The 27,823-nt window shown below is 42.3% G+C and overlaps 2 protein-coding genes and 1 long non-coding RNA gene across 4 annotated transcripts in view; 2 read left to right on the plus strand and 1 right to left on the minus strand.

Annotated features, from left to right (window-relative positions):
• The window catches only part of LOC125260306 (terminal uridylyltransferase 4-like), an 18,701-nt gene extending 6,115 nt beyond the window's left edge, over positions 1–12,586 (plus strand). For both annotated transcript variants that reach the window (XM_048178622.1, XM_048178623.1), the window contains exons 5-8: positions 380–483; positions 9,926–10,457; positions 11,451–11,603; positions 12,098–12,586. In XM_048178622.1, the coding sequence (XP_048034579.1) occupies positions 380–483; positions 9,926–10,457; positions 11,451–11,603; positions 12,098–12,180 (872 nt within the window). In that variant the 3' untranslated portion in view covers positions 12,181–12,586. The remainder of the gene's footprint in view (positions 1–379; positions 484–9,925; positions 10,458–11,450; positions 11,604–12,097) is intronic.
• A 567-nt stretch (positions 12,587–13,153) lies between these two features.
• Positions 13,154–24,292, plus strand: LOC125260303 (cytochrome P450 2J5-like). The gene is made up of 9 exons (XM_048178619.1): positions 13,154–13,355; positions 13,489–13,648; positions 14,930–15,082; positions 15,737–15,897; positions 21,542–21,715; positions 21,993–22,134; positions 23,537–23,724; positions 23,794–23,935; positions 24,022–24,292. Exons 1-9 carry the CDS (start codon positions 13,161–13,163, stop codon positions 24,201–24,203), a joined length of 1,497 nt encoding a protein of 498 aa, XP_048034576.1. The 5' UTR covers positions 13,154–13,160; the 3' UTR covers positions 24,204–24,292.
• Positions 24,293–26,126: 1,834 nt separating this feature from the next.
• LOC125260343 lies at positions 26,127–27,741 on the minus strand. Its single transcript, XR_007183009.1, has 2 exons — positions 27,192–27,741; positions 26,127–26,921 (listed from the first exon to the last, which is right to left on the minus strand). It is a non-coding gene; the product is annotated as an uncharacterized LOC125260343 (long non-coding RNA).
• Between the last annotated feature and the right edge of the window lie 82 nt (positions 27,742–27,823).

Consider the following 27,823-nt stretch of genomic DNA (forward strand, 5'->3'; position numbering starts at 1 on the left):
AAAATGTGCAATGCACTAAAATACAGTAAAAATAGTTTTTATATTTATATTTATTTATATATATTTGTAATTTATAATTAATCATTAAGTAATTTTCAATAATTACCTTTCACTATTAATAAACTAACTACTATAGTTCATGAATATATCAAATAAATAAATAAATAAATATTAATAAATAAAAATATACAAAATTATTGGAAAAATAGACAAAACAATATGTATTCATTTTATACTTTTTGCAAAGACTTTTCAAGTCAGTAGTTTTATATTGTATCATCATTGCTGATTTTATGATGCATTGTCTTGGTATGACCTGTGACCTGTAGGGGGCAGCATATAAAAGCATTTGACTGTGATTACTCCGGTTTATTTCCAGTACCTCACATGGTCCGGGCCATGGCGAGCTCTCAGTCCATCCCCATTCCTCAAGGTGGTTCGGTCCAGGAGCGGGTCGGCCTGAACAGGCAGCCTTCTGAATGTGTAAGAAACAAAACCCTTTACTGGCAGCTGTGGCTGAGAGGTCATTTTTTAAAACTAGCCTTTCAGCAATAGTCAGTGTTTCTCAGTATTTCATTGTGTTCTCTGAAATGAATTTCTTTTGCCAGTCGATTGAACCATAATATTGTAGAGTAAATTACAGTTAGACCACATAAAGAGACCAATATACTCAATGAAGACCAGGAGTCAAAGCTAGAGAGAGTTTACTGAAGCTTACGATACAGAAACACTAGTACTGATAGTCATATGGATAATCAGTCATTTCTACAGGGTCTGACAGGTTAACAGTGCAGATAACTTCAGCAACATCCAAACATGGTATTCTCTTCTTTACCTGAATGAGATTATTTAAAGACATTATCTTTGACACACTTTGTTCTATATATGTAAGAAACTCTGGGTAAGGGTCACAGATGAGTCATGCTCTTCTCCTGGAGTCTGTGGTCACATACCTCTAATAATAATAAACAACCACTGCACGCACAATTAGATAAAAAAGAGGCAATATCTTTTCCCTTCAAGGGTTTTTATCAGGACTTCACTGGAACAGAACAAGAAAAAACTACATCCACACAGAGCACCGATACAAACGTCATGATTGATACCCAGATTTAAAATGCTTAATCCACTTACATACTTTTAAAATAAATATTTTTTTTAAGTTTATATTTCCTTGTATTTATACTATAATATTTATTTATAGTTGTAATTTTATTAATGATTTTGTAGTCATTTTCACTAAATAAACACAAATGATGTTATAGTATATAATTCTTTAATTTATATTTTATATTTATTTAGATTTGTTATACTTATTTAATTAATAGATTTTCACATTTTTATTAATTAATTGTCATGATAACTGATAGTATATATTTATCTATAGTTATTTAGTATTTTTATTTGATCCTATATATATATATATATATATATATAGGATAAAATAAAAATACTGAATAATATATATATTATATTATATTATAATATATATATATTTTTTATAGTAATTTTTAAAAAATAAAAGAAAAATAACTATATTAGTTATCATTTTTATTTTATTTTGTGAAATAAAATAATAAATAAATTTATTAGACCACCTGTCATAATAAGAGAAAACACCAATATTTTAGGAATCTGTCAAAAACTTGTATTAGTCATTTATTAGGCAAATAACAAACTGAAACAACTAAATAGTCTTTATTCACACATAATAACAAAAATATATATATTATTTTTTATTTTGTATGGCCTCCTTTGCTCTTGATAAAAACAATGCCAGCAAGAATGCAAGATGTTATGTACTTTTCCACAGTCTCTGTTGTAATTGACTTCCAAATAGTTTCTAGTTGTTCCCAAAGACTTGCTTTTGATGAAACTTCTGTGCAATCTATCTTTGAATCCATTAAATCCCAGCAATAATTAAAAGAGCTGACACATACTGGAGGATTATGGTGGATTAACTCTAACAGAAACATAAAAATACTGTTAGTTTAGGGCAGCTGTGGCACAAACTTTACATTGAGTGCTGGTCTAATAAATTTGCTAAGCACTTTGTATATAGGCTACAATTATACAAGATAAGGGCATTAATTAAACCTCCTGGCACAGTTTCAGAAACTTTTACACTACTTAAACACAATGACTTTAGAAGCTTTACAAAAGCTACTATGATGGTCCACTGATATTATACGAGCGTATGGGATGCTCAAGGGGGTTCAGGTGTAGTGCACCAAAGATGGGGTGTGTGTGTTTCCGGTAAGAGAAACAGGAGAGGGAATCCCAGTTTAACTCGTTTAATCAAGGAGGTTTGTATATGTTACTTCACACAGGTGGTCTATAATAAACAGAAAAGAAATAAGGAAAACAGTTATAAATATATCAGAAAAATGACAAACATTCAGTTATTAAGTAATATTAATTAACATACATAGTTTAACTGCGTGCTGATTATATTAATAAATAATTAAATAAACAATGAAAACAGATCGCATGATCGTTGCGTATGCTCAATATTACAAAGAAATTATGCAATGTCTTCAATTTCAACATTTTCAAAAAACACTGAACAAACTGGGCGATATGCAACCAGTAAGTGAACATAATATCCATACTTCAATGGAAAAACACTTATTTTCAAGATCAAAGTCCGATATAAAAACACCCTGGTTTCACTTTGTGACGCAGTTTCAAATGCGCTCAATCCACGGGCAAATATCAACATTCAGAACAACAATATCAGTCACAAAGTTAGAATACAGTTGAAAACTCACCAGCAATCATTCACGCACAGGAGAAAACATATACAAAGTGGAATAAACAGTCCAGCCAGCCTGATTCATATTCGTGATTTAGCTGCTGATTCTGCACGTCCACGCCCCGAATGAGCTGCGTATATTACATACCACTAGGGGGCGAGTTAGGGCTTTCTCACACAGCCGCCCCCAAATGTGAGTAAGGACATTTGAAATAGTGAGAAACCCTAACTAATTGGCAGGCTCAACAGGGTCATCATCAGAAAGCTTAGGGAGTGGGACTATATGGGATACAGGTCTCACATATGTACGATTGTGTACCTGAACTTCAACTGTTCTGGTACGTCCATCAAGTCCTGGGAAAATATTTGTCACTTTACCTACTGGCCAACATGCACGTGGAAGTTGTGAGTCCACTATCAGTACCACCTGGTCTAGACCAATTTCTCCTCCATCTTTACGCCACTTCTGTCTTTCTTGCAGATTCGGGAGATAGTAATGCATGAACCTAGACCAGAAATGGTCAGCAAGTACCTGGCTATGTTTCCATCTTCTGGTTCCCAAAAGATTACTTGAATCATAGAGCACTTGTGGAAGCGAGGAATCGTGTCGACCCATTAGGAGAATGCTAGGTGTAACTGGGTCTAGATCCGACACATCTGAGGACACGTATCCCAAAGGCTTGGCATTTAGGATGCCCTCTACCTCAGTGAGCACAGTACGCAGTACAGTTTCAGTCACTGTTTGATCCTTCAGTACTACCTTTAGGGCCTGCTTTACTGACTTAACTTCCCGTTCCCAAGCTCCCCCGAAATGAGGGGCACCAGGTGGAATAAATTTGAATGAAATCTGTTGTTCTGCGAGTTGTTCCTTTAGTTGAGGCATCATGGCTTCATAGGCTGCTCTCAACTCTTTGTCTCCACCAACGAAGTTGGTACCATTATCGGAAAGAAGCTCAAATGGTTTCCCTCTTCGAGCTATGAATCTGCGGAGAGACATCAAGAATGCATCTGTGTCAAGGCTCTCTAAGAGATCAAGGTGGAGACAACGGGTGGTCAGACATTTGAAAACTATTCCCCATCTTTTCTCTGTTCGTCGGCCAATCTTCACTGTGAATGGACCAAAGCAATCTATTCCAGTGGTATAGAATGGGGGTTTGTACAGACGTAGACGTGCTGGTGGGAGGTTGGCCATTTTGGGTATATTAGGCTTGGCATGCCATTTCTGACAGTCCATACACATATATTGATGCTTCTTGATAGCTTCCCTTCCTCGCAGAATCCAGTATCTTCTTCTCAGCTCAGCAAAGACTCTTTCTGGCCCAGGATGTAAAAGGGAGACATCATAGTCCTTGATCAGAAGCTTGGTTAGGTTGTGTTGCGGATCAAGCACAATGGGATGTATTGCATCCAATTCCATATGCTTAGCATGTCTTAGTCTCCCTCCAACCCTGATAAGTCCACTATCTTTGTCGTACTCGGGGGATAAGGATGCTAATCTGCTGTTGGATGGTAATGGTCGTTCAGAGGCGAGAGCCTTAAACTCCTCAGGAAAGGAATCTTTCTGAGCCTTTTGTAGTAGGAGCTTCTCTGCTGAGATGTAACTGTCTGGATCATCTGTTGGCTGCATGGAAGATGTAGCCGCCCCATGAAGGGATGTCACTGTAGCCTTTAGTAGCTCAGTCCAGGTACTAAATTGGTTGACATCAGGAAGGGGAATGTCTGAACTAGTGTATATATGCAGGCAAATTGCTGACTTTTTCAACTCTGGTTCAGGTTCATCTTCATATGATTCTTGCTGATGCAGGAAATTTGGTCCATTAATCCATCGACAAGGTGGGGTTAAATCCTTTAACGACTGTCCTGTTGTTATGAAATCAGCAGGGTTGTTCGCTGAATCAACATACCTCCAGGAATCAATATCGGTAAGTGTCTGAATTTCGGCCACCCGTGTCCCGACAAAGACTTTGTATCTGCATGAGTCCGATTTAAGCCACTGGAGGACGGTCGATGAGTCTGACCAGAGAATGACATGATTAATGTCAACAGTTAGTTCAGCTTGAAGGATATTAGCCACCTGCGCACCGGTAAGTGCCGCACTAAGCTCCAGCCGAGGGATCGTCATTTGCTTACGAGGTGCCACTCGTGAACGGGCTAACACAAATGAGACATGAACATTTCCTTCATTGTTTTCTGTGCGCATGTAGGCCACTGAGCCATAAGCCCTCTTCGATGCATCGCAGAATATATGTAAATCCCGATTAAGGATTTCTCCATGCCCCTCAAATGGAGTGTAACATCTTGGGATTGCGATCTGATTCAAACTTTGAAGCTCTTGTTGCCAGTCTTGCCATCTGATTAACAGGCTCTCAGATGTGATTGGGTCATCCCACCCAAGATTGTTCTTCCACAAATCCTGGACCAGCACTTTGGCTTGGGTAGTAAATGGAATTAGATAACCCAGGGGGTCATATTGTGATGCCAAAACTCTGTAGACATTACGCAGAGTGGGTTCAAGGCATTCGGATTGACTGGGTCTGTAGCTGAATGAGTCTCTGAGGCAGTTCCATAGTAGCCCAAGTGTACCTTCCAGAAGGTCAGTACTCTTTTGTGATAGCCAGAGTTCACTATTCTGTGATCTTGCTTCAGAGGGAAGATGCTGGATTACCTCGGGTCTGTTGCTGGCCCATTGGCGGAGCTCGAATCCACCTGTGAGCAAAAGTTGCCGTAGGTTGTCTACTAATGCTCTAGCTCCAGCAACTGTTTGAAGGATATGTAGACAGTTGTCTACATAAAAGGAACTTTTGACTGTTCTGACTAGAGCTGGGTCTACTTACGGGTGGGTCTGAGCGATTTCCTGGAGTGCATATATGGCACAACATGGGCTGCACGTTGTGCCAAATGGCAAGACTTGCCATTCGTAGATCTTAGGCTGTTCTGTCCTCTGCCTGTCTCTCCACAGAAAGCGCACGATAGGCGTATCAATTGGCAAGAGGCGAACCTGGTGGAACATGCCTTTCACATCTCCGCTGATGGCGACAGGGTATTCGCGGAACCTCAGCAAGACACCAAGTAAAGACGGACCAAGAACGGGCCCAGGCAGGAGGATGTCATTTAGAGCTTGGCCTTGGTATGAAAAAGAACAGTTGAAAACTATTCTGTCCTTGTGGTTATGCATCACCATATGGTGAGGGATGTACCATGACTCAGGAGACTGCTCGGCTTCTTGAGTTGATATCTCTGTCACATAGCCAGCTTCTTGCAGTTTCCTCATTTCGGAACAGTAAGACTCAGCTCGCCTAGGGTCTTTAACAAGTTTACGCTCAGTGCTTCGAAGGTTCGCCATTACCGCTTCTTTAGGGGCTTTAAGAAGTTCAGCATTGGGTCGTCTAAGCAAGGGAGTGGCATAACGCATAACTCCACTGACTTCTACCCTTGTTGTATGTGTCTGGTGAAGAGCAAGGGCATACTGGTCTTGTTTGGAACGAGTGGCTGTCTTCTCATTAACGTAGGGCAGAGTATCAATTTGCCAGAGGTGTTCCACGTTCTTTAATAACTCTGTATTCTGTGTGGTTGTGGTTATGTGGAAACACTGTGTGGGGGAAAGAGTGGGTTGACTGAGCCTAATGGGACCTTGGAGGGTCCAACCAAGTCTGGTACAGACAGCAATCGGTCCTTTGGTGGGTCCCATGCACACTGGCTGAACAGGAGTAATCAGGTGAGGCATGTCAGACCCGATGAGCAATAGAGGTTGGGCTCGGTCTATCAAGGGCAATGGCAAGGACCTAATATGGCATGATGCATCAGGTATTTCCGGCCTGGTTTGTGCAAGGGTGACACATGAAGGGAAACAGTGGCTCCATGCAGATTAACTACATCCTGATGAACAGTGCGTAGAGTGAGTGTTTCAGGTGAAGTAGGGAGATTCAGCTGGTCTACAGCCTGTGACAGAACAATACTACGCTCTGAACCATCATCCAGCACTGCGTATGTTTCCATGACTTTCTCTTGATTGTGCAGTAAGACCTTGATTATCTTCAACATTACCCTTTGAGATCGGTTGGGCCGGTCTAAATAGACCTGAGGGGTCGGAACATTGACCAACAGCACACTCTTGTGGATCTGTAAGGCTGCATCATGCAGTATGGTCAGATGTAACTCTTTACAATTTCTTTTCAGAGTACAACTGTCTGGAGTATGCATTCGCCCACATTTCCAACAGCGCTTCTCTTTGGATATCCACTGTACTATTTGCTCTGTGGTCAGTATCTTGAACTTGGGACAGGCATTAAGGAAGTGGTCTTTGGTATTACAGTATGGGCAGAAGGGTTGAAACTTAGAAGGGGTCTTAGATTTCGTCTGTCCCTGCAAGACTGAATTAGCCTCAGCTGAATACAAGGTAGATGTGGATATCTCTTTTGGGCGGGAAGGTACTGAACTTTGCTGATCTTTCTTGAATCTGGCATTGTCAGCCTGATACAGGGTAGATGCTTTATTGGAGATGCGCTTCGCCTGTGACTTCATCTGCAGCCATGCAGACAGATCAGGTAATGTATAGGTGCGATCTGTGCCAGTTTGCAGAATGCCTCGGCTGAAACAGTACTCGACGAACCCTCGCGATATGATGGTGGCATCTTGCTTAACAAGCGATCAACATGAGAGCCACAACGCAGCTCGTATCCATTTGGGCCCTCCAACGTTCTGAGCATCCCTACTAGTGTTTGGATAGATAATGAAAAGGAGTCAAACGCTTCTGCATCACCAAATTTGACTGCTGGTGCATTCAGTATGACACCTAATTCGGACTGTACCAGCTGACGAGGTTGGCCATATTTATCCTGGAGTGCTTGTAATGCGGTTGTGTATGGCCTGGGGTCATGCATGTATGCTTTGGCCAACTGGAGAGCACTAGGAAGTTTTAAGTGACTTAAAAGGACCTGATATTTGTAATGTTCACTCAAATGAGGCTGGTTATTCATTACATTGTCTAAGGCCATCTTTAGTAGTGCAAAGTCACTTTCTCGGCCAGTGTCAAAGTATGGGATAGCTGGCTTTGGGACACCATAAGCTGAGGCAGCTAGCATTTCCAGACCAGGTGGTTGGGCTGGGGAGGGGTACAATACTGCCTGACTATGAGAGGTGTCAGGTGGGGGAACAGGATATGGTAATGCTGTCCAAAGAGGGCTAGGATTCGTGGTTTGGTAGGACTGAGTATGTACGGAAGCCCCTAACGTCACAGGAACTGTAGGTGGGGCTGTAGGTAGAACACTAACAAAGGGTGTCTGACTATAGGTGACAGAGGTGTCTGAGTAATGGTGTGGTCTGGCCACCGCAGCTGGGTTAAAGAGTAAAGGAGCAGCACAATCTGGCCTAGACATTAAGGTAGGCTGTGCAGTAACTAGCGAAGCCGATGACCTTGTAACTATGCTGGGCTGGGTTACTTCTGCAGCTGAGGTGACAGAAATGAACGGGGGTTCAGCTACTGAAGCAGTAATGTGTGCAGCAGGTAATACAGGGGAAGGCATTACTGATGTCGCAGGTATAAAGTTAACATGGCAAGGGCTAGAATGACTAGGCATTACATGGTCGGATGATTTAAGATCATCGGTAGCAGCAACTCTGTGCTGTCGAGCGCTTACCTCAAACAGAGGATCAACAGCATGGCTGGACTGTGAATCAGGAACATTAACATCTTGAGATTCCTGTTTAAGAAGTGCACAAACATATTTAGCAGCCTCAAGCTCATTTTGAACCTTTTTGTGATGCCGCCGGGTCTCTACCTGCTTAGCGAGCAACTCTCTAGCCTTAGTGGCTTGTTCCTGTTTATACTGCGCTTCTCAAGCCTGAGCATCAAGTCTCTCACACTCTTTATCAACAATGGAATCCTCTTCAATCTGCTGTTGAAGTTCTTCCAAGTCTAGAGTCTTTAGCCTTTCCTCCAACATGGCGGCTTGAAGATCAGAGAGTCCATGTCTGGGAGATCTGCGTTGTGCACTGCGATGGGATCTGGATGAAGTACTGGAAACCGTGCCAGAAGAAACGGATCTAGATGCATGTCTTGATGGTCTCTGCGAAGACGAATCAGCAGGAGGTGGCTCTGGATGTAGGTTAGGTGGGAGCTGGACATCATAATCGGCCAAATGGACAGGAAGGTGTCTCTCTCTTGGAGGACGAGGTCAAACGACAGGCTCAGTTGCACTGGGAGTTTCAGGATCCATCTTGATACACGCATCCGGCTCGAAGGACCATATACGAGCGTATGGGACGCTCAAGGGGGTTCAGGTGTAGTGCACCAAAGATGGGGTGTGTGTGTTTCCGGTAAGAGAAACAGGAAAGGGAATCCCAGTTTAACTCGTTTAATCAAGGAGGTTTGTATATGTTACTTCACACAGGTGGTCTATAATAAACAGAAAAGAAATAAGGAAAACAGTTGTAAATATATCAGAAAAATGACAAACATTCAGTTATTAAGTAATATTAATTAACATACATAGTTCAACTGTGTGCTGATTGTATTAATAAATAATTAAATAAACAATGAAAACAGATCGCATGACGTTGCGTATGCTCAATATTACAAAGAAATTATGCAATGTCTTCAATTTCAACATTTTCAAAAAACACTGAACAGACTGGGCGATATGCAACCAGTAAGTGAACATAATATCCATACTTCAATGGAAAAACACTTATTTTCAAGATCAAAGTCCGATATAAAAACACCCTGGTTTCACTTTGTGACGCAGTTTCAAATGCGCTCAATCCACGGGCAAATATCAACATTCAGAACAACAATATCAGTCACAAAGTTAGAATACAGTTGAAAACTCACCAGCAATCATTCACGCACAGGAGAAAACATATACAAAATGGAATAAACAGTCCAGCCAGCCTGATTCATATTCGTGATTTATCTGCCGATTCTGCACGTCCACGCCCCGAATAAGCTGCGTATATTACATACCACTAGGGGGCGAGTTAGGGCTTTCTCACAGACATTATCAGATATTAGCATGGTATACTGGTATGAAAAGTGTATTAAGATCAAAATCATTGTAAATTTATAACAAATATTTAATATCACCCAACAACAGAACATTTATTTTCATTCTTTCATTATCGTTTTTGTGTGAACTGACCCTTGAATCTGTTTCTCTGTCTGTTTCCATCTAGTCTGATACGCGTCAGACTCCTCCGTACTCCCCTCAGCCGTCTCCGTACAGCCAGGCCTCCGTCTCTCCCCAGAACAGCAAGCCTTCCTCTGCATCCTCTACCTCCTCCACCCTGTCCAAACCCTCCCAACCGCAGCAGCAGGTTCCCCAGGTCCAACTTCCCATCTTCAGCTTCCCTCACTCCCACCCGGGCCAGTATCACGCTGGGCTCTCTGAGCAGCCGCCCCTGACCTCGCCCTCCTGGCCCATCCACGGCCCTCTCATCCAGGGCTCCGGGGCGCCCAACGCCTCCGGCCACCCGTCCTCTCCGGGCCTGAAGTTTGCCGTCCAAGGTGGCAGTGGAAACGGAGGCGGGCAGGCTGTGAATCCCGCCCCCATGAACCTGAATGACCCCAGCATCTTCTTCGCACAGCCATCGGCGGGGCGGGTGGCTGGTGGAGTGGGCGGCCTGGGCAGAGAAAGGGGGCACCCCTGGCACAATTACCATCTCAATCCGGGGCCACTGGTGGGAAATGGCACAGTAAACAAGACAGGTACACACACGTGGTTCTGCACAAATGTATTTATTTTATTGTCATGTACATACAGCGCTTCACAGCCGTTACATATCACATACCCAGCTCTTGATTCGTCCTGGTTAACTATTTCAGTAAAACGCTCCCACACGGTACTTTTCTTTCTTTCCTTTTTTGTTTTTAATTCTCCTTTTCAAAATTGCGCGTTTCGTTCCCTCGATTTATAAATCGTTACAATCGTTATAAATGTGGGAACGTTAATTCTGTTGTCACAGTTTTTATAAAATGTAAAAATTATAATGATTGTAAATTTTTAGTTTTTCTAATATGTCATCAAAATGAAATGACTAGGTGAAATGTCAGGGTAATATTTCCGCAAAATGCACAGATAGGACAGTTAATGAGACGCTGAATTTTTCACTGATGTAACCAAGGATTTGTGGGTCAGGAAAATATTAACCAGTAGTATCATAACCTAAAGCACTTTCATCCAGTCAAATCTAGAATGATAAAATCACAATCTCTACACTATTTGCAACAGTATATTGTTGTCTTCAGAGATTTCTATATATATTAGCTATGATTTGATGAATCAGTGACATAAGTTTGGTGTCTGTTTGTTAAGAGCAGATGGTGTTTGTGAGCTCAGGTAAGTCTCACAGGTGTATCGGGTGCACGGGTGACTCCACATCTGTTAGATGGAAACTAGCTTCACTGGACTCAGAGTAAAAACCTGTAACGCTCTGAAATCACAGTCTAATGAAACTTTTGATTTCCAAGCATTTCCTTGTATTCAAGGCACGTTTTATGGCATAATGATGTATATTACTTACAAACAGATCAAGCTATTACTAGTTTAAAACTAGTTTAAATAAAGAAGGTGGCAATGAAAGCTTGTGGTTTCATTATGGTTGAGTGACAGAGCTAAAAAAACAACATAAGATCTCATAATTGTTAAACTCTATTACAGAGACATTTGTTCATGGTTCTCCCTCTCTCTCTCCATCTCAGATCCTAATTTCCCATCTCAGTTTGGGGGTGTGAGTCCGGGCTCTCGATCCTGGGAGCACGGCGGTGCTGCTCCGTATTCCCTGTCTCCATCCTTCATGCCCTACCGTCTGCCACCCTACCTGCAGCAGCCCAACAAACCCTTCATCTCACAAGGTACAAGTTCTCTTCTGTTTGTGGGACATGTTGAAGATAAAACATTCAAATATTTATGCATATTATCTGTATTTTATGTCTAAAGTAACCATGGAATTTTCCACTACTGTCATGTTTCATGAATCTTGTTTTGTTTTGGTTCATGTTGGTTTGTTTTATTTTGTTTGTTATTCTGATTAAAGAATAAAAAATAATGTTCACGAATAAATCATATATAATAAATACTGCAATATTCCATAAAAAAAAAAAAAAGAGAATTGTCCATTTTGATATCATGGTGACTTTAATATTGGCAAAAGTTAGCTTCATTCTCTTTATGTAGAATAGTATTTATTTAACTTATTTGTGATTATGACCTGGACATGTTTTCATGACATTGCTGTTCTTGTGATTTGGTGTATACAACAGATGTATTCCATAGATATGAAGTTAACTCTGAATATTCCTCAGGAAAAGTGTCTGCTTGTAACCACCCATTTCTGCCCCTCTTGCAGGTTCTGTGGTGGCAAATCAACATTACCCGCTTATTCAACACGGCCGGCATGGCAATCTCAACTACATTCAGCAGAAGAAATGAAGAAAAGACACTTTACTTTGTAAACCAATGCCCAAGGTCCTTATAGAAAAAAGACTAACTTTGCATCATTTGGTCATTTGGAAACTTTTTAAAATGGATTTTATCGTTTTTGTACAGTTTTTATGTTTTATTTTCCTTTTATTTCTCTGTGTGTATCATCACATTGATTTGTGATACAAAATGTCAAATATTTTAATACCCCTATTTTTGGAGGGGTCCAAAAAAGTGTTTTTATTTTATGTGTAAAATAAGGATTTAAAATGTATTCACTTTATTTTTATTAGCCGTATTCCTATTTTGCTTGCATAAGGACAAAGGCTTTAGATAGGAAAATCAAACATAACAACCCAATAAGACAATTATGTAGTGCCAAAATCTTCCCTATAGCAAACCAAAAAAAAAACAGGCAAAAAAAGAGCAGAAAAAAAAATCAAGAAAAGACCAAAAAAATAAATAAAGAAAAAGCAAACCAACATTCTGCTGTGTTTCCTTTTATTTTATATTGATTCAAAATGGTGTATTTCATGACTGTGCATGACAATCTGAACTGAAAACTCATGCTTTACCTTTGCTATAATTTTTCTGTTACCTTGACACTCCCTTCCAGGCCTCTTGCCTAATCTCAATAACAAAGACGAGATTAGGGTGTACACTTGTCCGTTCCCATTAACATGCAGTAGAGAGCTTTGAGCTAGTCAGTAATTTACTAAACTTGCCTGGCTTTACAGTGAATGAACTTCACTTGGATCGAGCTAGTATGTTTATAAAGGGAAAATAAGTGTTTTTCAGAAGTATAATCTTGTCTTGAATGTTTAGATTGAACCGTGAAGCATTAGTGGTAATAACTAGTATAACTATAACACAAGCATGCACTGGCATGTCAAACTTACTGTCCCACTGTCTCCTCCCTCTTTGGCTCTGTTTATAAAGCCCACAGTTGTCCACTGCTCTTGTGTTTGTCCTGAAAGGACTCTGTCATCATGTGGACGACTCTCATGAAGTTAGACCTGGCCTCTGTAGGTCTGGCTCTGTTTCTTGGCTTGATCTTTCTGGTTTTGTTCGAGATCTTCAGGATTAATTCCTACAGAAGTCAAACTCCTCCTGGTCCCAAACCTCTGCCTTTTGTGGGTACCATACCACAATTTTTGAAGAACCCAATGGAGTTCCTGAGATCAGTGAGTCTTTGCTTTGAGCTTGTTGTTTTTGTGTCTTATGTTCTCCTTGTGCTATGTTGACTTCTTTCACAAGTGAGATGATGTCTAAACCACTTTAGTTGTGTTGAAGTGCTGTGAAATCTTCTCTGAGTAGATGCCTCAGTATGGAGAGATGACCACTTTGTATCTCGGGAGGAAGCCAGCGATACTCCTCAACACAATCCAGGTCACGAAGGAAGCCCTGGTCCAAAATGGTTCATCTTTTTCAGGAAGGCCGCCTGTACCACTTCTAAACTGGGTTACTAATGGATATGGTCAGTAATGCATTGTACTGAAAATTAATTTGAAAATGTTTGTGTTGTAGGATACTAGCGGGGCTTGACATTAACACCTGCCAACCCACCAAATGCGGGTATATTTTAGCAGTGGCGTGTAACACGTCTTTTAAAAAGGCATCTGAAATAATAGTAGTTTTGTCAAAAATATTGATATTTTGATACAGAAATATCTAAAATGCTTCACAGAATATACCATGATACCAGCTGCTCTTTCTCTTTCTCTCATCTCTCTGACAGTGAGTTGACACAAACCCGCCTCCCCTCACTCACTCGTTTCATTTGATCCTGATGAATATTGTTGGTGTTACAGGGCTTGAATTTCAGTTTCAGCGTGTACTGCGCATTATTTTACTATTTCCAGCAGATTTTGTGCTCGCACCCAAAGTGCGCACACATAAAGCCACCTCTCGGTACTAAATTGATTTCCCTGCTTATTGCGCTTAAAGGGGACCTATAATAGCCCTTTTACAAGATGTAATTTAAGTCTCTGGTGTCCCCAGAATGTGCCGTTACATTGTTCAAACCGGAGTCGACACTGATGGAGAGACTCAGGAGGAAGTTACAACTTTTAGAATGAAACTGGACGTTTCTGAATAGTTAGTGAATAAATATATGTAGTTGCTGTGGAGTTGATTCAACTCATCCACTAGCATGTGTCGTCATGTTAATCTTTTGTGCAAATCCAGTGTTGAATTGACCCTCGTTTGTGAAGCAGTTCGGCGTAAAATGACGGCATGGCAACAACACTCTACTACAGGGGTGTCCAAACTTGGTCCTGGAGGGCCACTGCCCTGCAGAGTTTAGCTCCAACCTTAATTAAACACACCTGAACCAGCTAATCAAGGTCTAACAAAGCATACTAGAAAGTGTCTGCAGGTGTTTTGGAGCTGGTTGGAACTAAACTCTGCAGGACTGCGGCCCTCCAGGACCGAATTTGGACACCCCTGCTCTACTACAACAACTCTTCCTCTTCTCTAAAGCAGCCCAACATGGCCTCACCCCCTTTGTTGCATGTTCTTGGGGGTGGAGTTTATGTAAATTTTGGTCTTGGTCTGGTTCTGGGCCTCAAGCAATCTAGTGCCAGTCTGGACATGGGACTCTACCAGCCAATGAGGCCAAGGTCGCCTTGGTAGACTGTCTTGGTCAAGATGTTTAGGGCTGGTAGGCCTATGCATCTGGTTAAGTTATCTGTCTTTCTTTGTTCAACTGGTCTATGCATTTCCTCATAACTCTGAAGGTCTGTTCTCTTTCCATCAGGTATAATAATGGTCACGTTTGGTCACGCCTGGAGGCAGCAGAGACGGTTTGCTCTGCACACGCTCAGGAACTTTGGCCTTGGAAAGAAGTCTGTGGAGGAACGCGTGACAGAGGAAAGCAGTTACCTGCTTTCTGAAATGCTCAAATCAGAAGGTTAATGAGGATTTTAGTCTGTTACTGTAACAAGCCTTAGTGCCAGATTTACTAAACAGGGCAAATTAGCAATTCCAAAAATTCCAAAAATTAACACAATTCCAAAAATGCGCTGATGGTAGTGGAAATTTCTCCTCGTGATCTACTGACGACATGCAAATTAAAGAACCTAGACGCAACCGGATCATTTCAGTATTGACCAACACAATCCACAAAGAGCAGCACAAAGAGCAGCACAAATTAGCGTCATGCTTTTTTGAGCGTTAAATAATGCCAGAAATATCAGACAATTGACTAGCGCAAACCTTAGTAAATCACCTTGCATTATTCAATTAAATACTTTCCACCCATAAATTTAGCGTCTGAAACTCCTACAAATAATTATGCAATAAGGTCAGCCACAAAAATTCAGCTCTATTTTTTCACTGGTGTTTTTAGTAAATCCTGACAGTAGTTTTTTAATGCCAAAAGAGGGTTTGCGCTGGCATTAGCAGTTAGTAATTCTGGCCCTTAGTATTCAGGTTAGCTTCAAATGCCATTAAACCAGATGTGTTATTCAACAAGCTAGCTATTTATTATTTCAAATAGCGAAGATTCCCTTTAAACTATTAATACGTTCTTTGCCAAAACATAACGTGGTTTTCTTTGTTACAGGCAAGCCTTTTGACCCCCAACATGCAATATACAATGCTGTTTCCAACATTATCTGTTCCATCGTGTTTGGGGATCGGTTCGACTATGATAACAAGCGCTTTGCATACCTTTTGGAAATCCTGAAGGAGAACGTCAATCGTACAGGGTCACTTGTTGGGCAGGTATGAACAAGTTTTAAAAATGTTTTTAGCTTAGTACTATCCTAGTGTCCAACTGGATCTCGCTCTACTGTCTCAATCATAGACTGTAAAAAAGATGGACCTCTTCACTTCCTTCAACTGTAGAAAAATGAAGCCAAAATATCCAAGTAACGGTTGTCGATTATGTTGTTCGGAGCCCGAGTCTGCACGTAGCGATACTGAGGTGGAGCCGTGGCATTGAGGTCCCGCCCACACTCCCACTCTTGAAAACTCAATTGCTACCACAGCTGTCAATCATGACGTCATACACTGTTTCTATAACATCAAATGACTAACAAAAAACAAACTTATTGAGAAAACATACACTTGAACATAGGTCTGCGTGATGAGAACTACCTAAAATGACAGAAACCATCTTTGGGAAAAAAATGTATTTGAAATGTAATTGGATTTTTTTAGTTTGGCTCGTGTCCCATTTGATGACATGGAGAGGGCGGGGTTTATGACCTATACTGTAGCCAGCCACCAGGTTTGAAATGCCAGGTTTTAAAACGAATTTGAAATGCTTTGGCTTTACTTTTCAGGACTTGTGCAGCACACTTGATTCCCATAGGCTGTCGACACATTGTCACGGAAAAATAAGGCAGATGCAAGTGCAAGTAAATCTCTCATTTATTGAGCTTCACACCAGGGAAAACACAAGTAGTATTGGGCAGACAGCAGGAGAGCGGTGATCGCAGGGACTTCGATGGGCCGTGGAGCAGGTGAGTGGAGATCGTGGAATCCGGTCCGTGGTGGGTGAAGATCCGTGGTGTTCCGTGGTGAGTGAGAGTCTTGTGAGGTCCGTGGTGAATCAAATCCAACGAGGAAACAAGAGACAGGAACATGTAGACACGAAGAACTCCAATCACAGGTAAGACTCACGAGGAACACGGGGGAAACACACGAGACATTCCAAACAACGATCTGACAAATGTGAGACGAAAGACAGGGCATTAAATAGGCTGGTAATGATGACAAACAGCTGCCGCTGATCATGACAATCAGCGGCGACGCCCACACAACTGATTACGTGACAAAACACACGTACACAAGACCACAGGGTGAGAGAGCGGATCAGCAACCGTGACAGTACCCTCCCTCCTAGGCACCTACCTGTCGATTGTAATCATCGATAAGGGAGTGATCCAGAATGTCCCTAGCAGGTACCCAACTTCTCTCCTCCGGACCGTAACCTTCCCAGTCCACCAAGTACTGGAATCCGCGTCCCCTCCTTCTCGAGTCCAGAATACGGTTAACCGAATAAGTTGGTTCCCCGTCTACGAGTCGCGGCGGTGGGGGAACCGGAGCAGGCGGATTAACGTGTGAATGAAACACAGGTTTGATTTTGGAAACATGAAAGGCGGGATGAATTCTCCTGTACGCTGGAGGGAGTTTGAGGCGGACTGCCACCGGACTAATGATCTTGGTGACAGGAAACGGGCCGATAAATTTAGGAGCAAGTTTATTAGAAACGGAGCGGAGAGGAATGTTCCTGGTTGAAAGCCACACTTTTTGACCCACGATGTATACGGGAGGCTTCGACCGGTGGCGATCGGTCTTAGCCTTGGTGCGCGCCCTCACCTGGAGGAGAGTCTCGCGGGCTCTACTCCATGTGCGGTGACACCTTTGGACGAAGGCGTGAGCGGAGGGGACAGCGACTTCGGATTCCAGACTGGGAAAAATAGGTGGCTGGTAACCTAAGCTACACTCGAACGGTGAAAGACCCGTGGAAGACACTGGTAACGAATTATGTGCGTACTCGATCATAGAGAGTTGCTGGCACCAGGAGGAAGGATTCTTGGAGACCACACATCGCAACATTCTTTCCAAATCTTGGTTGGCTCTCTCGGTTTGACCATTGCTCTGGGGATGAAACCCTGAGGACAGACTGACAGTCGCTCCCAACAATTTACAAAATTCTTGCCAAAATTTGGACACAAACTGGGGACCCCTGTCAGAAACCACGTCCATCGGGAGGCCATGTAACCGGAAGACGTGATCTATGACAGTTACCGCTGTCTCCTTTGCCGAGGGTAATTTGGGCAAAGGGATGAAATGAGCCGCCTTCGAGAACCGGTCCACCACAGTCAAAACGACTGTGTTCCCCTGGGAGGGTGGGAGGGCGGTAACAAAATCTAGAGCGATATGGGACCAGGGTCTCGAAGGGACAGACAGCGGTTGAAGTAACCCATGAGGAGGGCGATTGGAAGTCTTACCAATGGCACAAACCGAGCAAGCCAAGACAAAACTGCAAATGTCACGAGCCATAGCAGGCCACCAGAATCGTTGCTTGACCAAAGAGTTGGTGCGATTAACCCCTGGGTGACAGGCCACGTTGGAACAGTGCCCCCATCTAATAACGTCGGATCTTAACCCCTCCGGCACAAACAACCGGTTCGGTGGGCACCCGGGCGGAGGCGTTACCCCTTCTAAGGCCGTTTGGACCTTCGACTCGACCTCCCACGTCAGAGTGGAGACCACTAATGTCTCGGGAAGAATGCACTCGGGAGTAGACGGGCGCTCGGATGGATCAAAAATACGAGATAAAGAATCGGGTTTGATGTTCTTAGAACCCGGGCGGTACGAGAGGGAAAAGTCAAAACGTCCGAAAAAAAGTGCCCACCGAGCCTGCCTGGAGTTGAGTCTTTTAGCAGATCTGATATATTCTAAATTCTTATGATCAGTCCAGACGATGAAAGGAACCCCTGAACCTTCCAACCAATGTCGCCACTCTTCCAACGCTAACTTGACCGCCAGCAACTCTCTGTTACCAATGTCATAATTACGTTCGGCTGTAGACAAACGATGGGAATAAAACGCGCAGGGATGCATCTTATCGTCTGAAGGAGAACGCTGGGACAGAACTGCACCTACCCCCACCTCTGACGCGTCGACCTCCACCACGAACTGACGTTGGCGATCAGGGGCAATGAGAATGGGAGCCGAAACGAAGCGGCTCTTAAGTTTGGAAAACGCAGCCTCGGCTGCGTCAGACCACCTGAACGTCATCCTGGGGGAGGTCAAGGCGGTCAGAGGCACGGCTAGTTGGCTGAAGTTGCGAATGAAACGCCGGTAAAAATTGGCAAACCCCAGAAACCGCTGTAGGGCCTTACGGGAATCTGGACTTGGCCAATTCACCACAGCCTTAACCTTGTCAGGGTCCATGCGAATTCCCTCAGACGACACGATGTACCCTAGGAAGGAAACAGACTGTGCATGAAAATCGCATTTCTCCGCCTTGACAAAAAGCCCATTCTCTAACAGTTGTTGAAGCACTCGTCTGACATGTTGAACATGTTCCTGGAGAGACGAGGAGAAAATCAATATGTCGTCCAGGTAAACATATATGAACTGGTCTACCATGTCTCTCAACACATCATTGACGAGTGCCTGGAAGACCGCCGGGGAGTTGGACAGCCCGAAGGGCATGACCAAGTATTCAAAGTGCCCCCTGGGGGTATTAAAGGCGGTCTTCCATTCATCCCCCTTCCTAATGCGAACCAAATGATATGCATTACGTAAATCCAACTTTGTGAAAATGGACGCTCCCTGCAGCCTCTCGAAGGCTGAAGACATCAACGGCAAAGGATAAGTATTCTTTACCGTGATGTTGTTCAGCCCCCGGTAATCAATACAAGGCCGCAAGGAACCGTCCTTCTTCCCCACAAAAAAGAATCCCGCCCCCGCTGGAGAAGAGGAATGACGGATGAACCCCGCTGCTAGAGAATCAGAAATGTATTTCTCCATGGCCTCCCTCTCCGGAACCGAGAGAGAGTATAACTTGCCTTTAGGCGGAGACTTACCGGGCACTAACTCTATAGCACAGTCATAGGGACGATGTGGAGGGAGAGAAGCAGCACGGGACTTACTGAACACTTCCTTCAGGTCCAGGTACTCTACGGGCACGTTTGACAAATCCGCTGCCTTCTCCTGTAACACAGAAACAGAAACAGACGAACAAGCAGAGACAAGACAAGACTCATGACAATGTGTGCTCCATTCTAACACCGAGTGCTGCCGCCAGTCCACCCTGGGATTGTGTTCCGTGAGCCAGGGGTGTCCAAGTACAATGGGTGCGAGGGGAGAGTCCATGAGCAGAAACTGAATGCGTTCGGTGTGGTTGCCAGAGGTGATCATGGTTATTTTCTCGGTGGAGAATGAAATGTCAGGAAGGTTCTGGCCGTTGAGTGCGTTGACAGTAATCAGTTTGGTGAGTGGAACAATGGATAATTGAAATCTGCATGCAAACTGAGTGTCCATGAAATTGCCTTCTGCTCCGGAATCCAGCAAGGCTTAACAGGTGACAGAGTGATTGGCCCATCTAAGTCTTACCGGAAGGAGAGTAGATGGAGAGGACTTTTCCGTGGAGATCCCACCCGATAGTAGCCTCGTACTTACTACCGGGCTCGGCCCTTTTACCGGGCATGTATTCAGAAAGTGCCCGGAGCCACCGCAGTATATACAAAGTCCTTGGGACCTCCGCCTTTCTCTCTCCTCCCGGGAAAGCCGAGCCCTCCCACCCTGCATGGGCTCCGGATCGAGAGCGGGACTGACCGTGTCTCTTCCGCCGACTGCCCGAACCTCTGAGCCACTAGCTCCACCGTGCGTGGTGAATCAAATCCAACGAGGAAACAAGAGACAGGAACATGTAGACACGAAGAACTCCAATCACAGGTTAGACTCACGAGGAACACGGGGGAAACACACGAGACACTCCAAACAACGATCTGACAAATGTGAGACGAAAGACAGGGCATTAAATAGGCTGGTAATGATGACAAACAGCTGCCGCTGATCATGACAATCAGCGGCGACGCCCACACAACTGATTACGTGACAAAACACACGTACACAAGACCACAGGGTGAGAGAGCGGATCAGCAACCGTGACACACATTGCATTGTTACTCTTTAGCAAAAACTTACCAAACTTTACCAGCGGTCGCTCATGATGAAAAACCTCAGCATTTTGAAAGTTATATGTCATCCTGGAATATGGTCATATGCACCTCTTGATGGAAATAACATCACAACATTTTTTTTTCCATCAAGGTGTGCATCAATTTTTGGTCAAGATCTTGTATTGACAATGCAAGAGTCCAGCACTCTGTAAAGTCTCCTCCAGCACATCCCAAAGACATTCAATGAATTTAAGATCTGGACTTTCATACTTTGAGCCTGATGAATCATCCTGGAATATGGCCATGATGTGTCTTCCTACATGGTTATTTAAGAAATGAAAAGCTACACATACCATAAATTAGGGTTAAAAAAACTGTTCCCAAACATATAACATGGTAGAAGCATAATAATCACAGCAATACTGAAGTATTTACCTAATTTAATTGAAAAAGTGACTTGTTTTGGCCAGGCAGTGCATTTCCAGCTAAATTCTGAAGTGTGCATCCAGTGGACACTTTACTATCCCATAAGGCTATGGTAGAGTGTTTTTTTTTTTAATGATCAGGAAGAAATTACTCAAAAGAAGTACCTACTCTGAGAGTATGCAATTTAAGACGCAAGGAAATTACAAGAAATTTCTAGGCAGGTGTTTTGGAGCAGGTTGAAACTAAACTTCTGCTGTTAATGCCGCATAGTTATTTGTAGCCTTTTTCTTTTCCAGGTGTTTAACTTGCTTCCCATCATCAAATATTTCCCAGGGCCACACCAAAAAATCTATCAGAATGGCGAAGAGTTGAAGGCTTTCTTCAGGGAAGCAGTCAAAGCACACCGAGAAACTCTGGATCCAGACAGTCCTCAAGACTACATTGATGCCTACCTGCTGGAGATTGAGAAAGTAAGATCGTCATGGTCAGCCACTCTAGAAACTGTATAATCCACTCTTTGATGGTAGTTACTACTTGGAAAGGTGGCAGTGATTTTGCCAAGTGAAACATGTATCTTTTGTTAAAAAAAAAAACATAAAATTTGAAGGTTCTTCAAGCCCCAGTTTCTAACCCTAATAGGAATTTTGTTCCAGCACTAACAATATTCTACAAGGTTAAATCACATTAGGCTGCTAGGTAACAAAAAGTGCATCGATCAATTGAAATGCTTTGTTTTCCTTGGAGCAGCAAAAGTCCAATGGGGACTCCACGTTTCATGAAGAGAACATGGTTATGTCAGTAGCTGATTTGTTCCTGGCTGGAACCGACACCACATCGACCACCATCAGATGGGGGCTCATCTACTTGACACAAAACCCAGATGTACAAGGTACTTGGGCTTAAAGGAACCTATAATGCTCCTTTTATAAGATGTAATATAAGTCTCTGGTGTCCCCAGAATGTGTCAGCTCAAAATACCCCACAGATCATTTATTATAGCTTGTCAAATTTGCCCCTATTTGGGTGTAAGCAAAAACACAACATTTTTGTGTGTGTCCCTTTAAATGCAAATGAGCTGCTGCTCCAGGCACCCTTTCCAGAAGAGGGCGGAGCTTTAACAGCTCACGCTTCGGTTGCTAAACAACAACAAAGCTGGAGAATCTCACGCAGCCAAAATGAGGATTGTCAGTAACGGTGTTCAGCCTTACATTGTTCAAACCGGAGTCGACACTGATGGAGAGACTCAGGAAGAAGTTACAACTTTTAGAATGAAACTGGACGTTTCTGAATGGTTAGTGGATAAATTTATGTAGTTGCTGTGGAGTTGATTCAACTCATCCACTAGCATGTGCCGTCATGTTCATCTTTTGTGCAAATCCAGTGTTGAATTGACCCTCGTTTGTGAAGCAAACGTCCGGCGTAAAATGACGGCATGGCAACAACACTCTACTAAAACAACTTTTCCTCTTCTCTAAAGCAGCCCAACATGGACTTACCCCCTTTGTTGCATGCTCTTGGGGGCGGGGTTTATGTAAAGTTTGGGGTTTGTGATATCACCAACCCGGGAAGAAGCTTGTTGTAGTCCTTACCAGCCATTTGTTGTAGTCCTTAAAAAGCGATTTATTTAAAAGAAAATATCTCCCTTTGCATTGAACTTTGAGCGTCGTAATATTGCAGATGTTGTTTATGCTCAAAATTTCTTCGAGGGGAAGGTCTATGGGTAGATAAATGTGTGGGTTTCTTCAGATCTTTTGATCTCACTCAATTTACATATGAATGTGACCGAAGACGAGGGAAAAACATACGGAGAGCATCAGCTTTCGTTTCTGCTTTGACAGCCACAAGACCAGCCGAACGCTGTGAGTGTGTGTTAGACATCAGGAATGGTGAGAGAACATTGTGCTTGGTACATTTTTCGTCTTCAAAATTTAAATCCCGTCTAGCTAGTGCGCTTCCCAAAATGTTTTCACATTAGGTCAGTAGGCAGAGAGTAGCTGGTCTTTTGTGGCTGTTTGAACACATTCGACCACATGAGCGTCTACACTATGAAAGCAATCCGGTCGTATGCATTTTTTACAACCTCTGGAAGTGGTTGAAAGTGGACAAGTTCAAAATGTTTTAGAGCCCATTTACACCTGTATTTAGCATCGTCCACTTGTGATACCAGGTGTAAACAGGGTTTTTAAAGAAACACGGTGTTTCAACTCTTCAGGAAATCAACCTTCCAGTGGCTTACTTGTGGTATTTAAACACTGAGAAACATACACACATGAACTTAAATTTCGTTACAGAGCGATGTCATGAGGAGATTGTTCGGGTACTGGGTTACGATCGCATGCCCAGCATGGATGACCGTGACAAACTACCGTACACCAACGCCACTGTTCATGAGTTTCAGCGCTTTGGCAACATTGTACCCACTAACCTGATGCATGAAACAACTCAGCCCACAAAACTACGAGGATACGACATTCCCAAGGTAATAAATGGAGCCTGGATGTGTTTTACTTGACTGAAATTGTTCCACTAACAAACATCGTCTTTCTAGGGCACCGAGATACTGACCAACTTAACAGCAATTTTAACTGATAAGGAGCACTGGAAGTTTCCAGACACTTTTAACCCAGAGAATTTCTTAGACGATAACGGACATTTCTTCAAACCAGAGTCTTTCCTCCCTTTCTCCTTGGGTGAGTCACCTGCGACTGCAACATCAGTAGACCAAGAGCGATCGCAGCTAGGTTGAAACAGATTGTGTTTTATCTCCATTTATCAGGTCCGAGGGTGTGTCTCGGTGAGACCCTGGCGAAGATGGAGCTCTTCCTCTTCATCACTTCTCTCTTGCAGCGGATTCGTTTCTCCTGGCCTCCTGGTGTGCAGAAGCCAGACATGAATGGGATTGTCAGTTTGGTCCGCTCTCCTGAACCATACGACATCATCTGCCACAGCAGAGGCTAATAAAATTGATTGTCAGTAACCTTTCTGACATTAAAGGAATAGTTCACCCAAAAATGAAAATTATCCCATGATTTACTCACCCTCAAGCCATCCTTGGTGTATATGACTGACTATCTTCTTTCAGACGAACACAATCGGGTTATATTAAAAAATATCCTTGTTCTTTCAAGCTTTTATAATGGTAGTGAATATTGGGCATGTTTTGAAGCCCAAATAAATGCATCCATCCATAATAAATATAATCCATACGGCTCGAGAGAGTTAATAAAGGCCTTCTGAAGTGAAGCGATGGGTTTTTGCAAGAAAAATATCCATATTTAAAACTTTATAAACTAAAATAACTAGCTTCCGGCAGACAGTCTACGCAAGTCGACTTTTCACAAGAGTAACCCCTGACGCTATGTATGACGCAGGATGTAGGAGTATCGTAAGCTTAGACGCCTCTCGCGGTTCAAACAAATAGGACTGCTTAACAAACTCAAGATCTTCTTTCTTATATCGAAATCCTCCAACATTTCTCCTTAAAATTTCTCATTTTAGAGTTCTAGTTCGTGACCAGTGTTTTGTTTTGCTCTATCATCTGTGCTTCTGCATTTGTCTATATGTCATGAGGTTACTCAATTCTTCAGAGGTTACTCTTCCGCTGTAAGTCGATTTGCATAGGCCGTCTGCTGGAAGCTAGTTATTATAGTTTATAAATTTTAAAGGGGACCTATTATGCCCCTTTTACGAATTATAATATAAGTCTCTGGTGTCTCCAGAATGTGTCTGTGAAGTTTCAGCTCAAAATCCCCCACAGATCATTTATTATAGCTTGTCAAATTTGCCCCTATTTGGGTGTGAGCAAAAACACACTGTTTTTGTATGTGTCCCTTTAAATGCAAATGAGCTGCTGCTCCCCGCCCCCTTTCCAGAAGAGGGCGGAGCTTTAACAGCTCACGCTTCGGTTGCTCAACAACAACAAAGCTGGAGAATCTCACGCAGCCAAAATGAGGATTGTCAGTAACGGTGTTCAGCCTTACATTTGTTGTGTGTTCTCAGGGACGTGGTTTATGTAAATTTTAGGGTTATTGATGTCACCAACCCAGGAAGAAGCTTGTTGTAGTCCCTACAAACCATTTGTTGTAGTCCTTAAAAAGCAATTTCTGTAAAAGAAAATATCTCTCTTTGCATTGAACTTTGAGTGTCGTAACTTTGCAGATGTTGTTTATGATCAAACAGCAACATCACACACTAACTAAAGTTAAAAAAGTGAAATCATAATCAACCAAATATGGATATTTTTCTTACATAAACCCATCGCATCGCTTCAGAAGGCCTTTATCAACCCCCTGAAGTCATATGGATTATTTTTATGATGGATGAATGCACTTTTCAAACTTCAAAATCTCACCCCCATTCACTCCGATTATAAAGCTTGGAAGAGCCAGGACATTTTATAATATAACTCCGATTGTGTTCGTCTGAAAGAAGATAGTCATATACACCTAGGATGGCTTGAGGATGAGTAAATCATTGGATACTTTGCATTTTTGGGTGAACTACCCCTTTAATGGAGTTTCCAAAGCTTTTGTAGCCGTTTTCGACATCTATTTTTAGCTAAGGAATTATATTCTAGTTTAATAGTTGTAGTTTTGAAAAGGAATGCTGTACTATTTGTAGTAAAGTGTAAAATCTGATAATGACAATAAATGACTGCAGTTGCTGTAATACCACTGTAATGCTTTGTTTCTCTCATGATGTAATCTCTCATGTGACAGCTTACATTGCAACAGACAAGCCTGTACAGGTCCAAACTAGCTGTAACGCACCCTGTTAGTGTGCATGTTTGAAATTGTAGAACTGGTTGAATCAATGCATCATGTACATAATGGTCTTTATCTATATGCCCCAAAAAATCTATCAATGAAAACTCACAAATGCTTAAAAATCAAAGTTTTCATTTATTGCAGATGCTTTCTGACAATATTGTTTTTTAGGAGGATGCATGTATTTACTATAGTGTGTGTGTGTGTGTGTGTGTGTATATATATATATATATATATCATATTAAAAATATAAAAGTCACAAGTTTTTTTGAACATTTCTTTACAAAACATTTAAAGTTAAAATGTGTAAATATTATTATTCAAAGTTATAAACATAGAAATATAGGATACATTTCGCTGTTATTTCCTGATTTGTGCGTGACCACATACATAATTAAGTGCTTCTGTGGTCTTCAAAGATGTAAACACAGCGATTTCTATATTATATTTAAGAATACAATTCTTCATCTGGTCAAAATGTGGTTAAAAAAAAAATGTGGTATGAAAAATCCATGTATTCTTATTACAGCTATTTTCTATGGTCATCCAGGCCAAGATGGAAAGGTCACAGTTTAGTGGAGGAAAGTGTTCATCTAGTTAAGTGTCCTGTTTTTTGATGGCAGAGTATTGTGGGATAACTTATCTGTAAACAATGGCTATCCCACAAGACTTCTCCTGTTCCAATTAGTGTCAACAGGGAGAAGGAATGTCTGGACACCGAATCCCCATAGTGTCACCACATCAGGCATGGATGCCAAGAGCTGGCGGACAGAAGCGTGGTCCTTCAGTAGCTCTGGGTCGAGGAGGAGCGGGCAGAACCTGCGGGCTTTACTCAAAGTGACTCCTTCAGGATATTGGGTCATCAGATCCCGGAGTGATTTCTTCAGCTTCATCAGGTCAGAGCGTGGTTCTGAAGGTATGGATTAATTGATGGATTGATGGATGGGTCATATTATATATAGAAAGAAAAATCTGGTTACTATTTAATGTACAGTAAACTATAACATGCTGTACAACAGCATAAGGGCAATTCTGAAATAATAGTGGGCTGGTCTGGGAATTCTCTCTTCGTAAAGGTAACTAGAAGAGTTGATTCACAAACTATCTTCACAGACTATGTAAACTGTCTAGTGAACTTTGGATAAAAGTATCAGGTGTATTAAAATGATCTTTTACTCACGTGTATCGGATGATGCTGGTGCTCCTCTTGCCGCCACTGCACTGTACGACAGGTTATGTGTCATCTTTAACGAGTCTGTGTCCAATCTTCGTAATTATGAACGCGAAATTCCGTTAATGTAAAGTAATAAAGTCACTGACCCGTTTGATAACACATCTGTAGCGAAACAGTCGGTAAAAATACAACCAAAATATAACAGCCTACTTTGAACGAAGTTAAACACCGCCTCTGGCATTTAAACGAATCGAAACTAGTACACGATTCATTCGGACATGAATCATTTACTGAACCGATTCTTTTGAACTTAAGTGAATCTGTTTAAATGATTCGTTTATTCTTTTTAATCATTTTAATAATGTAGCGATTTACCACCATTTATAAGTGGATTTCTCGGTTTGTTGATATCGCTACTTACAAAAAGCACAATGCGCGGCATGTTTTGTTGATATGGTAAAATCATGCTATTCTTTGAAGTATAGGCCTGGCACCTATCACACATTAATGTTAACCCCCTTTGTACACCAGTTGTAAAAATGTATCAGTCAACTGTGAAATTTGAGTTGAATTGCCCTTTTGCGGTCCTGAATGTGTACGATTCCGTCTGATTCGCGGTTCAATCGATTCATTGCAAA

The sequence above is a fragment of the Megalobrama amblycephala genome, linkage group LG24 (assembly GCF_018812025.1).
Source record: "Megalobrama amblycephala isolate DHTTF-2021 linkage group LG24, ASM1881202v1, whole genome shotgun sequence".
Lineage (NCBI taxonomy): Eukaryota > Metazoa > Chordata > Actinopteri > Cypriniformes > Xenocyprididae > Megalobrama > Megalobrama amblycephala.

Coding starts and splice junctions, on each gene's coding strand:
- LOC125260303 (XM_048178619.1), top strand. CDS start 13,161: ATGTGGACGACTCTCATGAAGTTAGACCTGGCCTCTGTAGGTCTGGCT. Junction 15,083..15,736: donor TGAAATGCTCAAATCAGAAG/GTTAATGAGGAT, acceptor TCTTTGTTACAG/GCAAGCCTTTTGACCCCCAA. Junction 15,898..21,541: donor CAGGGTCACTTGTTGGGCAG/GTATGAACAAGT, acceptor TTTCTTTTCCAG/GTGTTTAACTTGCTTCCCAT.